The sequence below is a fragment of the Prunus persica genome, chromosome G1 (assembly GCF_000346465.2).
Source record: "Prunus persica cultivar Lovell chromosome G1, Prunus_persica_NCBIv2, whole genome shotgun sequence".
Classification (NCBI taxonomy): Eukaryota; Viridiplantae; Streptophyta; class Magnoliopsida; order Rosales; family Rosaceae; genus Prunus; species Prunus persica.
The window spans coordinates 27,849,394-27,862,983 of NC_034009.1; the positions used below are offsets into that span (position 1 = coordinate 27,849,394).

General features: G+C 37.2%; 3 protein-coding genes across 3 annotated transcripts; all 3 read right to left on the reverse strand.

The window, feature by feature from the left end:
- Positions 361-2,494, reverse strand: LOC18788554 (binding partner of ACD11 1). Its single transcript, XM_007225989.2, has 5 exons — positions 2,363-2,494; positions 2,029-2,187; positions 1,829-1,904; positions 1,075-1,182; positions 361-950 (listed from the first exon to the last, which is right to left on the reverse strand). Exons 2-5 carry the CDS (start codon positions 2,142-2,144, stop codon positions 522-524), a joined length of 729 nt encoding a protein of 242 aa, XP_007226051.1. The 5' UTR covers positions 2,145-2,187; positions 2,363-2,494; the 3' UTR covers positions 361-521.
- LOC18792404 (transcription factor PRE6) lies at positions 5,297-6,810 on the reverse strand. Its single transcript, XM_020561990.1, has 2 exons — positions 6,063-6,810; positions 5,297-5,760 (listed from the first exon to the last, which is right to left on the reverse strand). Exons 1-2 carry the CDS (start codon positions 6,192-6,194, stop codon positions 5,608-5,610), a joined length of 285 nt encoding a protein of 94 aa, XP_020417579.1. The 5' UTR covers positions 6,195-6,810; the 3' UTR covers positions 5,297-5,607.
- On the reverse strand, positions 10,152-12,874 carry LOC18793262 (peptidyl-prolyl cis-trans isomerase CYP23). Its single transcript, XM_007223812.2, has 7 exons — positions 12,598-12,874; positions 12,230-12,492; positions 12,048-12,120; positions 11,848-11,937; positions 11,310-11,349; positions 10,676-10,758; positions 10,152-10,604 (listed from the first exon to the last, which is right to left on the reverse strand). The coding sequence occupies exons 1-7, from the start codon at positions 12,751-12,753 to the stop codon at positions 10,584-10,586; spliced, it is 726 nt and encodes a 241-aa protein (XP_007223874.2). The 5' UTR covers positions 12,754-12,874; the 3' UTR covers positions 10,152-10,583.

A 13,590-nucleotide genomic window follows, 5' to 3' on the forward strand; every position in this document is an offset into this window, starting at 1 on the left:
CGGAAAGGTGACTTTGAATCTGGACCGTTGGATTCTGCTGGTAGAAGTCAAGGATGTGCTTTAATCTGGACCGTTTGAATCTAGGTTGCTTTAATTGGAAGTTAAGTCCAAATTAAGATCGCGGACATAATTCCAAATGTGTAATAGTTTGACAAACAATATAATAATCTCATCATGAGTTTGGTATGTTGCCAAGTAAATGTCATTAACGTAAGCCAATTCATTATTCAAGAAAACGATATATGTTTAATCAAATTCAGCATTAAGTATTAGAATAATGTCATCTTCTAGAAGCTCTTTTGGTTTTTTTTTTTTTTGGATTGAAATATTTAAACAGAAGCTCTATAAGAAAGAAAAAAATGAACAAAAATTCAAACAACCATATTTTACCCCATTACATTTTATTTTTCTGCTGAGTAAAACCATTATCTATCAGCACAAAAGGGTATCAAACTATGAACTGGCTACAATTTTCTGTTATATTTACAAAAACAAAGGAGTTTATGACTCTATCAAACACCTCACTGCCTAACATTCTGAGTGCCCAAATCAGCAGCAACTTTAGCTGCTCGGCTTAGAGCATCTGACACCCAAAGAGCTCCCGTAGAAAAGTAGCTGCTATTCGCCACTGCAGTTGCAGCTTCTGCTGCTTTTCTTCCCGTCTCCGACATGGCCAATTTGGTGATCTCTGATACATGATACCTCTCATCCACGGATTTAACAGCTCCAACCCCTGCACAAATCTTATCAGCGAGGCCAAATCTCTGACTCAGTTCAGTCACCCTAGCTGCTGCACTCGCCGAAACTTGGTGAGAATCGTCCATTGATTTCGCCTTGGCCAATGCATCCTTTCCCAGCACAAATCCCTTGGACAACATGGTCTTGACTACTTCCTGAGCCATAGTCACTACTTCTCCAGCACTAGGAACATTCTGGCTTCCTTGTGGAGGCTGCCAAGACATGGGGATAGATTACTCTCAAAATGTTTTTCATAACAATGGTTTTGTGTGTGCACGAATGTGCAAATCAGCAACCAAATTTTGTGGACAATTGAATGAGATAAAGTATGCATACGGATGAATCAGTTTCCTCTTCATGCCTGGGCCTGTTCCAAAAATCAAATTCATCTTGATAGTGCCCCCAGCGGGTTATGCAAACAGCTTGATCAATAATTGTGGCACCCTGAGACAACAACAGATTAAGGACAAAGCATGAATAGCTCACAAATCAAACAGAATGAAGACCCTAAGAAACCAAAGAACAATAATCCATCTTGTCATCAGTAAGATACTCTGAGCAGTACACGGGTTAACCCAATAAGAACTACATTAACAAACCACACAATGATCAATACAACGTTATAACTAGAGTTAAAAGGAGGTGGTGAGAACGTGATATAACCAAGGGCAGGCTACTGTGATAAGCTGGAACATCTTTCATCAAAGCAATAGCCTATTTAGTTAAGGTCCGCGAATTCAGCCTGTACCTAAAAACCTAAGGTTACATTTGGATAGCATCCAAGTCCCATAACTGAATTCTTTAGTATAATTTTCTATCTTCTGCCAAAGTTATTCCTACAAGAGCACAAGGTGGCGATCGGACAAAATAAAAGGTGAATCGGTGGTGTTATCTTTCTCTTGCTATATATAAGCATAAATTATCCTCAGTATTTCGGAAGTTCTACACAAATGTTAACAAGAGAACACGTGACAGGAAACAACTAAGAAGCCTAAGGTTAAGACTGAACCTATGTTGATTATGCTGAATTTGATCATGAAACATAGGATTGCAAGAATTGAAAGTTGCAATGAGTCCAAGAAATACTCACACTGAGCAAGCAAGCAGTCTCCTGAGAATACGAATCTTTGAAGGTCACATAGGCAGTACATGCACATTCACCGGATCTGTTTTTCCCCACAACAAGAACAAAAAGATTTGACCCAAAAAACAGAACAAACAAATTATAAGCATATCATAACAAAATACCAAACACACTATAATTATATAGAGAATTGAGTAAAATGAAACCTGACGATTTCGACATGGTCGATGGAACCAGAGAAAGCGAAGAAGTCATGGACATCTTTCTCTGTTGCTTTGGGAGACAAGCCCGTGACTTCTACGGCATACCCACCAGAACTCATTATCACCAAAATCTCACAAACTTATAAGATTGAAACCCTATTACTGCAATTTCACCCAAAAAAAATCTCTTAGAAAACCTACTCTTTCAAATTTCCAATTTACAATTCCATCATGGACATGGGTTTTATTACACAGACATCATTTCATCAAATATATAATTGGACACGATTTAATAAGAAATAGAAAACGTAGCTCATAGATTGACGCAGCTCAGTACCTGTTTGTGGATCAAGAACTATCAAGGAGGAGAAGGCGGAGGAAGTTCTACGGTTGTAGAAAAAGCCAAGTAATTTGTGAGTCTCTGTGATGCGTGTCGTCGTCACATGCTGGTACCCGCTTTTTGAACAAGTAACCAACCAAGCGCCAGAGACTCTGCGCTGTGCCCAGAAAACCCGTAAAAATGGGCCTACCTGCCACAGTGAGGCCCAATAAAAAGTGTATGTAATTATCCCAAATAAAGCCCAATCTAGAAAATTATCAAGGCCCTGCCCTATGTAGGTTTTGGAGTAACCTACATAAACCCATTCAACCAAATGGAAATAAAGAGACTAAAACCTAGCTCCATATTAAATCACGAGCCAGTTGATTACATGCCCATTTGGAATTTAATATGGATGTGATTGTATCCGTTAGATCAACGAGTTTATTATTTTTTCACTATTCAGATTCATAGGCGGCTTTCATATGATGGGGCCCACCTCAATATTATTCAAAATAAAAATATTAAAAAATTTAACCACTAGCATAATAAGAACTAAATATGACATTTACAGTTTGAGTCCGTTTAAATTTATTGACATTAAACTGTAAAAACATAAATAATTAAGGTCAAAACATTGGACTATATAGGTGTAATTTATTTATTTTCCTGAGAAAACATCACTGGTCTAGAGACCACTATCTGGTTCCGCCCTTGATTATGTTGCAAAAATTACGTTTGGCATGTGAAAAGACATGTGAATGTGATGTCTTATCCACGTTTTTCAATATCTATCTCCACTACTATATTTGCGGGGACAGCGTGATATAATCTCACCTTGCTAAGTTCGTTGCTTCCATGTGATACAGAGCCAAAAATAGAATTCGATTAAATTAATCACATGAATTAAATAGTGCTTAAGCAAATCTTCTTCTGACACTTATAATTTTCTGTTCAAACTACCTAATCAAATACATTACCATTCCATAATTCGGTCCCAAAAAATGGAATACAGTCTTCCATAATAATGACTGCCTAACCAAATAGTTAAGGACGCAATTCATGGATCAAACTTTTCTATTCCAGATTCTTTTATTCATCATTTTGAGTTGACAACCAAAGGAATTAATCATGAGCATGGACGCCTTCAATTTGGACCTGGTTGTACGACATTTTGCATGAGCACAGAAATTTTCAGCAAATAATACACGTGTTTTGCGAATTCGTGTTGTGCCTCATGAAAAGTAGCTCAATTCAAACATGATTTCTTAAGTTAATAGATGAAAAAAATCTAAACATGAACACAATTTTCAAAAAAAAAAAAAGTATTACGACGATATGTTTCAACATGACTCGTTAAGTTAATGAATGAAAAAATCTAAACACGAACACAATCAGCAAAAAAAATAAGTAAAAACGACGATATATTTCATCAGTTTAAAAATCTAATCATCTAGGTATATAAAGCATGATACCTTAAAAGTGAGTAAATAATAAGTACACATTCGACCCATTAGCCACCCATTTTTAAAGGAAAAATAGTTTATTTCAATTAAAAAATAACTTAAATAAAATGCATTTTTTGATAGCATAAGGTCATATTATAACTAACATTATCTCTAAGAAATATTTAAAGAAAATGATAAAATGATATGAATAAGATCTTAAGAAATAAATAAATAAATAAAATTTATTTCTTAACAAGCCACACTCTAGTTGGCCTTGAATTCGACACTCTGTAGTAATAATTAGCTCCCATTTAAATATTTGATTGTGTGGACCAAACTGAAGATAAAACTATGTATGTACTACAACTTGTTATAGAATTTTAGTCAATTGAGGTTTGGGTGCAGTATAAAATGGCCTTTCAGGATTCGAATTTGTCCAAGACGTTCGAATTATAGCAGTCTTCCCACATCAACACATCGGCGCCTCTTCATCCATTCCATGATTCCAACTACTTCTTGATCTTCTTCTTCGCAACAGGAGTTATAGGGCACACTTTGAGAATTTTCCTATTGAATTGATGTTGGGTTAAAGGGAGGCAACAACTTCAAAGCCTTGGGGGCTAGTTTTTTCTTTCCAGAAATGGCCTTCACATGGATTAATTGGTTGGGCAGTCAGCAATATGTGGTGGGTCCCGTAGTTGCCACATCAATATTTAATGTCCGATCAGACGGTTAATTTAACAGATTGTGTGAATTGATTAGATTTATGGAAACGTTAGGTATCAAATTGATGAAATTAAAATCTCATACCTTATTTCAATACTGCACCTAAACTTCGATGGGTCGTTTGTCATATATATATATATATATATATAATTAACGATATATCACATAGAAGTAGAAGTAGTTGTAATAACAATTAGGTATCTCTTCCATGCCAAGCTCTTTGAATGAACCTTTCATAATTGAGGATAAGCATGCATGACAATGCTTTAAGAACGAGTTGTCGTAATGACGACTTTAATATAATAAAACAAATATTAATCCAATGAAAGTCAGAGTTATAATGGACATTGGACAACACAGAGAGATTGTCTGCACGATGTTTATTTTTCAAGAGATAATCGCCCTCCTAATGCATGCTAATTAATTAGTACAATAGGAATCATTTTGGTTTAACCTCGTTACCAAATGTTTTTTTCTTTTTGTTTGATGAGAGGACCTGGTTACCAAATTGGTGTGTGGGGTAAAGTCACATGTTTGTCAGCCTCCAGGTTGCCTTTACAGGTTCACATATGTCTAAGATTTCAATACAAGAAAAATTAAAAAGAAGATTACGATATCCTTTAAAATAATTAATCACAATGTAGCTAGCTAGCTAGCACTTCCCTTTTCGACTTAATTACGTGTCGCATTCAACAATAATAGATAATCTTTAAAATGTCGCATTCAGGGACAAAGACAATAGCTATATACAGAAATGCAATAAATTTAAATCATCACAAAAATAGAATTAGAACTCACTAAAAGTTCATTTTATTATTATATAAGTTAATTACGTGCTACAAGTGCAAGTCGCTGTAAAAGCAATACCATCGATCGACATGGAGAGTAACTCCAAACTAGCAACATATATAAAATATAAATATATATATATATATATATATATATATATATATAGTCTTTCTTCTGGCCTAATGAGCAAACCCTAGCTAGGTAGGTAGCTAGGCAGAAAGATCAAAGGCTCATGACAAAAAGAGAATAATATAATATTAATAACTACTGAACTTGATTAATTAGGAAGCTCCAAAAGTATCACATAAGTAAGCTCCTAATAATGGCTGCTTGGTCGCTGTCCATGTCCGTTGAAGCCAAAAGCTCCGATAACCGGTCACTTAGGTCATCCACCTCTCTGTGCAAGTTTCTGATATAGTTGCAAGTCTCCTGGAGGACCTTGGACGCTGAGACCTGACCAAATTAATACATCATTATTAAATGCAAAGGCCTTAGTCAAAAACATTGAAACATATATGAGGGACTGGTGAGGATGGCATGGGGAACATTTAGAGTCCCACACCACAACTCAAGTTGTGGCTAGAGAATAAATGAGAGGGCAACCTTTGAGTGTGACTTATCTACCTCTGTCTGTGTATTATCTAAGCAAATAAAGACCACATATATATGTTGTGTCTATAAATATTGACAGAGTATATACAGAGAGAAGGGAATAAAATAAATTTTTTTAAAAACAAGAAATAATAAATGTATACCTTGTCGGAGCGCCTATTGCGAATCTCAGGAAGAAGCTGCTGTAACTTGGATACGAGATCAGTGATCTGTTCATCGCTGATATTCCTGGACGTACCCGACTGCCGAGAACGAGAGGATCTTCTGCTTGACATTGTTAATTAACTGGAGCTTGAGGTGTGTCAGAAGAAGGAACTTGAATTGACTGAGAATACTAGAATAGAATGAGGGGAAAGACAAATGAGAGCTAGATAGTATGTCAGAGAAGTAAAGAGAGAAACTGATGGGTTATGAACTTATGAGAATGAGATATAATGAGATAGAGAGAGAGAGAGAGAGAGAGAGAGAGAGAGAGAGAGAGGCAGTAACTCTACTTATATAAAAAAGGAGCAAGTGTTTTTTGAGACAAGTTATGGAGAGAGATCAGATAAGGGGAGGAGGGCAGAAGGTAGAGGGGAAGGAAAGAGGGAGACAAGTGCATGGGAGAGAAGTGGGCTAAAGGGTTGATATTAATAGGGTTTGAGAGAGAGAAGGAAAGAGATAAAATGATCATAAAAGAAAAAAAAGAAAGAAAAAAGTTGGGGTTGGGGAGGGAGGAGGGAGGAGGGAGGAGGGGGATGGAGATACGCCATACTGTCTTTTCTCTTAGTGTCCCCAAACTGGGGTTAGAGTTCAAGTGGGTTAAGGGAAATGTGCTTGTTTATCACCCTACTACGCGGGCCTCTTTGTGTCAGTCCCAGCACACAAGCCCATGTTATCCTTATTACTTACTTGTTTGTCATTTGAAAATAATACTAGCTAACATTAATCAATTATTTCGTTTAAAAGAAGGAATTCGAATAGATAAAATCATTTAAACTACAATCTCGTTGCTTGCTAGGTAAAAGTAAGTCCAATACAAAGACACATAATTTAATATGTGTGCCAACTACATGGAGAGTTGTGAGGAGAGAAAGTGAGAGGCTCCTCTATCTTTGTTGTTTGAAAGCTCCAAGATGGGTATGCAAGTGTGACATTGTTGAATGTTGACCAGTTCCATGTTTGGGTTTACGACACGGCACGTGTGGTCTCGTCTCTGTCAAATTGAACCGGATTCCTAGGCTACAATTTATCTAATTAACTACACTACTTATTCTAATTCATTCTTTAATTATTACACTTTAGCATGCTTCTTATCAATTTGAACCCCCATTATAAACAAAACAAACGAACGAACAAAAAGTGAAGTATGCTTTTTACACACGTTTAAAAAGCCTTTATGTAATTAGCAAATATTCAGAATATTATTTATCTTAATTAGTTATTAACCATACTAGTAATCAACAATCATGTATAAATACGTAATTGTCGACAATATAATATGGCTGGAGCCTGGGCGGTTCACAACACAAGCTGCAATTAAGCGGGATTTTCTACTTTTCCAAGAAACAAATAATCGGGATGTGCTCAACTTTTTTTGTGGCGTGCTTCCTGCTAATTAAGTTCCTCTGTCGATCGATGTTTAGCAGAGGCTTGGGGATCATCGCTGTAAATCCTGATTGCAGTTTTTACTGCACCTGTTTGCACGTAATTTGTACCCCAATACCAATACGTTGTTATTATTATTTTAAACATGAACAGAAGAGAAGGGTAAACAGAAGCATACAGTCGCCAAAGAAAACCAAGTCATGCGCAGGCATGTGAAGGAGTTGTAGATCGTGAGCAGCCAAAATTAATGACCCCCCACATAGCACATACCAGTCTTGGTGGCTTCTACCCCTTTCAAATTTAACTAATATTTTATTGCATATGTATTGATTAAATATTAAATAGGAACAGAAATATTATTTGTTTTGAAAATTTTGAATATTACGAGCCAAAAAGATCTGGTACCAACATCACATCCGGTCTCTATCTTTCAATATAATACAATTAATTATACTTTTATATATAGATTATATAATAATTAATGTATGTCCATCTCAAGTTGCTTGCTTGCTTCCATATAGACCTTAATTAATTCTACTTTCACGTGACATGAGGAAACCCTTGTACGATTGACAAATGTCCCATTTTTAGTTTTTCTTTTCATACATTGGAAATAATTTAGAACATCAACTTGTCAAAACAAAAACCTCATACACATTGCCAACATAAGAGCGGAGTAATTTGCATGCCGACGGCAAGTTGGAAGCCTGATATATATATTCACATGTCTTTTCTTGCAACAGCAAACAGCAAATTAGCAATCATCATACTTTCTGCATACATTTACACGGTGATGAATAAGTGATTATGGTACGCATCAATCAAACATTTGGGATCGAATCTGACTTAACCCGCCTGAGGTTTTGCTTGGATTTTCACGTAACGCCAACTTTGTGGCCTGAAAACAACCAAAAATTTATTGTTTTTATTCTTGCAATGATCACACACATCGCCAAGGCACCAACCAACAAAAGAAGAAAGCTTAAACTGTGGAATAGCACCGTGGTCGCCAAGGCTCCGGCCTCTAGAAAATTCAAGGCAATTTGGTTAACAAGTTGTAGGACAGCAACGAGTTTGTGTTGGCAATCTACCAGCGTGGTGGGCTTTCGCTACTAATTTGTGACCCTACTCCACTCATATTAATTATCTCACACTTAACTACTTAAATGAAATGCAATATTATACATTAATTAATTGTTGAAAGTTAGAAAGATGTTTACCTTCAATTAATTATCTCTCGTCTTTATTTATTTTGTTCATAATAATATCAAAAATGATCCATGAACGAAGATTTGAAAATTAGATGATTCGAATCATTGCAGCTTATTTTGTTTCCATTCAACTGTAGTTGAATTGTGAGAGCTCGGGAAGAACTTGGATTGATATGGGACAGGGGCACCACAAAACAAAATTCATAAAAACGTTGGTTCTCCATGTGATAGGTCGAGTGAATTCCAAGAACAAGGAGGCAGAAACCGGAGCAGCAAATGGCCAAAACATAAAAATTACATAATGGGGTTAAAGATTGACCCATGTTCCATAGACCTGTGCCTCGTCTCGTGTTGGCGTCTATAGCCATGTGGGCATGTTTTCCGCCCATCCGTTGAAGAAGACATAGCCATGTTTGTGAAACATCCTAAGACTTCATCGTCGTCCCCAAAAGTCAGCCCAGTTGATGGGATGGGACACAACACAACACAGCACACCGTTTAAATGCCAACCCTAAAATGCTGGAAACCGAATACAGCTGCTACCAAATTGACCATGTGCTCTAACTCTATCCTCCTAATTGTGTTCATACCAAAACCTTTTAATCCTTGATTAATTAGAGGGTACTAATCTAAATCCCATTTCGGCTTCATCAACGGCAGGCAGCACATGTTATGTTTCCAAGAAATTGAAAATTTGGAACACACGGGATGGGAGGAAATTGATATGACCCAAACATATTCAGACACGTGACGATGATCCCCCGTCACGTTCTAATGTTGTTGTTGATCATGCATGGTAAAGTAGGTTTTAACTTTTGACCATGTTTTGTTTTTGGTGGATAAATTTCACCATGCATGTAGCTGACTCATGACCTGCATGCTTGTCCGTAAGGCCAATGACACGTTTTAACCAAATTGACTGACAATTGAATAATGCAACTGTATGTTTTGTTCTCGTCTAAGTCTTTATGGTCAAGGGAGATGAACACTCATGGATCTTTCCCCAACACACTCTGTTGCAACCAAATTGACTTGATGTACCATAATTTTTACAATCTAGAAGCGTCAAGGTATTTCCAGTTCGTTAGATGCGAGTTTGACATATTTCCTATTGCAAGTAGGGGTAGGCACAGTCCAAATTAGACCAGTTTTATCTCAAAATTACGGCCGAACCAACGATTGGTTCAGCTTGGCAATAGATATTGCATACTCAAACAGTGAAAACCAACGACTGTTAAGTTCAGTAATACTTCATATTTTTACCCACCCTCAAACACGTCTATATTTAAGGTTTTCTTTCGGGGGAAGGGGGGATGGTGGTAAAACTCTCCTACTTTCTTGGGTTATTACATTACAAATAGAAAGATACCTGGCAGCCCAGCCCCAACTGCCCGCAAAGGAAATCATCAACTGTTTACATGTGACGAATCAAAATTATAAAACAGATCCTTTCATTTAACGGTCCAAACTAAAGAGCCTCATATCTTTTGTATCTTAAATCTATTAAGGGCTTACCCTTGCACGAAAAACACTTTCAGCAGTTTCACAGCTAACATTAGGAGAAGGTCTCCAAAAAAAAATTACACGCGAGCATTTATCCACTTCCAGTATAATAATTCACTCAGGTTTGGAGATTCATTTTACAGAAGCAGTGTTAGTTTCAGAGGAGTTCCAGTATAAATCTACTCAGTGACACCACAAATGTTGTCTGAGATATTCACATGAAAGATAGTTGGGTTCTTGTCTACGAACTGGTCTTTAATATTTTCTCACCATTTCCCAACTTTTGTCTCACAAAATACAACGGGTATCTGGCTGGTTGAAGGCAACCGCAACATTTCTTCATGCTCATATTTACTTGCTATATCATGGGAAGCATTTCATTCTCTGCAAAATGACACTGGATAAGTCCATGTATAATGTCTGAAAATATCATGTTAAATGGAACTCCCTTTTACCTGTCTTTCAATTTCAATAGCAGATGCAGCGAGCCTCCGCTTCATAATTGACCTCTCATGTTCACAACTCTCCATCTCGGTATCTAAAAGTTACATGACCAAGCCATAAACACAATGCAAATTCAACCAATTCAAATATGATAATCAACATCTCTAATGCAACAAACACCAGATCTGTCTTCATTTGGCGCTTGTAAGACATGTATTAACAAGGAACAAGTAATGAAGCAGAAAATTCAGCAATATACACGGTTCAGCCTTTGGTCTCAAACTATTCAAAAACCTACTGATGCTTCTTTATCCAGTCATTGAAGTTAATAGTGCCAAGACATATCTGGAAATAGCCAAAATAGGTGAATAAGTAATTCCAAACAGAATACTGGAAGATATTTAAATGAAACCAGGCTTCTTTACAATTTGTATAGTCCTATATCCCCTCCCCACCCACCCCCCTTCACTTTTACTCCCTTCTCAAAGCCTCATTAAGTTTCTCGAGCACAGTACTAAACAAAGCAATTTTACAAAATGGTTATGTATAACCTATATGTATCATTCATGCACCACATTCCATCAAAATTATTTCATATGAAACTAGTAGAGTCAAAGATAAAATTAACAAGTGCTTGATTCTCACCATAGTAGTATGATGACAGAATTGTAATGCGCTCAGTAGGCTGGGGAAAAAGAAAAGAAAAGAAATAAAGTTAGAAATAGAATAATAACCATTTCACAGCCAAGATTGCAGTGATGATAAATCTTCATCAAAATGATGTACAAGTGTTGAGACACAGAGCATATATGATAAAAGCACAACTGGATGCATAAATAGACCAGTAAGCTGGAGCAAGAAGCAAGGCTGATTAACCACATGCAACTAATGAGAACCCTGTATAAGGAAGGAAATACTAATATCAGAGACACTTGTCTTTATTGAACACTACCCTTGTTGCATAGAGTCAAAGTACAACAATCCAACAGTTACACAGTCCTATCCTATCCAAGCATGAAGATAAAGCATTCATACACCAGAGAATGATAATCAGATGACTCCACTAAATTCATTATGATTAAAGATTACCCATTGAAGGAAAAATTATAATTCTAAAGTTTGTAGCACTGATACAATACTATTGAAAACAGGAACTGGTGAAAGCACATGCATATGAGCATACCATCACAAAAATCCCCTCGCGGTGAGTAGGGAGTTCCTCAAGCGCTTTCAAGGTCTCATCACCCTTAGTAACTTTCCCAAATATTGCATACTGGAAAGGATTCGTTATGTGAACACATTATTAACAATCATGTGAGATGAAATGCAATGCTGAATTGGTGTGCTCGAATTGTGCTAGCAAAGTGTAGTTAGCATACAAACCTGACCATCAAGATGAGGGGAATCTCCAAGAAGCATTGAGAAAGAGGATGCGGCACTATTTGGGTCTTCATATCTACCCAAAACAAAAGCAAAATCAAAAGCAAACACAAATAATCACAACCCAGAAATTGAATTTGATATAGAACTTAAAAGCTAGAAACTTTAACAGTAGCAAGCATCACCTTCCCATTGAGAGAATGCCCCTGACATGCTTAACTTGACTGAACTCACCGATCACCGTCTTCTCAGCTTCTCTTCTCTGCTCCTCGTTCATGGGAGCCAATCTTCCACTGGCCACGTCAGCCACTTGGGCAACGAAGCCCTTCTCAACCCTAAAGAAGTGGTTGGTGTTATAGCCTCCGAGACGAACCAGCTTGTAGATGTGCTCAACGGTTTTGGGGGCGACGCTCGGGTAGAACCCGAATTCGATGTCTCCATAATTGGTCTGCAAACACACACAAACCAAAATCTGAGTGCGTCATCATAAATTCAAAGCTCTTTTGACCATTTGCACTGCTTCTGCTTCATTTCGATGCTCTTATATTTGTACCTGAAAAACAACGCGAGCGGATCCGAGTAATGGGTCGTGAGGTGAAGCAGCAACAATACTACCACTGAGAAATGTGGAAGAAAAACAAAAGCAACTGATGAATCCGATCAATGCTGATCTACGGTTCAACATTTTCCCCCAAAATGTGCCCTTCATCGGATTTCAGCGTCAACTACCAAAACAAAATGGATCTCTTTTTTCTTTTCTTTTTTCAGAGTTTTAGGGTTATTTGGGCTTAGAGCAAGTCCATCAACTAAGGCTGGACTCGGGCTGGGGGGGTTTGGGAGAAAAAGGCGTTTCCAGCAATAAAAGGCAGCTCGGGCAGGAGGTGGGGGCCACCAGATTGGGCTGGCCCGAAGTGGAGTTTGGCCCGAGGGCTGTGATGTTATTGCTGACGCCAGGCTGGTGTCAGCCCTTTAGGTTTGAATTTTTTTTTACCGTCACGCGCCAACAATAAAAAAAATTCACAGCTCGCGCTACAATAGCCGCCAACGGCTAGCTTCCACGTGTCGACGTCTTGGTTCTCCGATCTGATTTTTTCCTTCAATCCAACGACAGCCAATTTTTCTGCAATAAAAAATTAATTATTTTTTTTAAAATATAAAAAAATTACTGAATTTTTTTTTCTATAAATACCAACCAATACTCTTCACTTTTAACACCAAATCCTCATACATTTTCTTCTCCTTCTACTATTATTCACTTTCTACTCAATATTTTTTTCACTTTCAAGTTGTATTTTTCTCTATCATATTATGGGTTATTCTAGTGAAACTGGAGGGGCATGGAGCATGATGGAAGATGTTAGCTTGTGTGAGGCTTGGGTCCAAGTTAGTCATTGTCCCGTAACGAGTAATGAGATGAAATTATGTCATATGTGGAAAAAAATTCATCATGAATTTTGTGAAAGGGCAATTGGTTCGACCCGTACGGAAATGGAATTATCTAGTAGGTGGAAAATTCTTAATAAAGAGTTGGCGAAATGGAGAAATG

Bases quoted from the DNA above. Each gene is read 5' to 3' on its own strand.
- LOC18788554 (XM_007225989.2), bottom strand. From the start codon at position 2,144: ATGAGTTCTGGTGGGTATGCCGTAGAAGTCACGGGCTTGTCTCCCAAA. The intron at 1,183-1,828 runs GTGAGTATTTCT...TTGTTGTCTCAG, and splicing joins AGACTGCTTGCTTGCTCAGT to GGTGCCACAATTATTGATCA. The intron at 951-1,074 runs GTATGCATACTT...ATGTCTTGGCAG, and splicing joins AAGAGGAAACTGATTCATCC to CCTCCACAAGGAAGCCAGAA.
- LOC18792404 (XM_020561990.1), bottom strand. From the start codon at position 6,194: ATGTCAAGCAGAAGATCCTCTCGTTCTCGGCAGTCGGGTACGTCCAGG. The intron at 5,761-6,062 runs GTATACATTTAT...TAATTTGGTCAG, and splicing joins GCAATAGGCGCTCCGACAAG to GTCTCAGCGTCCAAGGTCCT.
- LOC18793262 (XM_007223812.2), bottom strand. From the start codon at position 12,753: ATGAAGGGCACATTTTGGGGGAAAATGTTGAACCGTAGATCAGCATTG. The intron at 11,938-12,047 runs GTTTGTATGCTA...AATCCTTTCCAG, and splicing joins CCCCTCATCTTGATGGTCAG to TATGCAATATTTGGGAAAGT. The intron at 11,350-11,847 runs GTATGCTCATAT...CTTTTTCCCCAG, and splicing joins GCGAGGGGATTTTTGTGATG to CCTACTGAGCGCATTACAAT.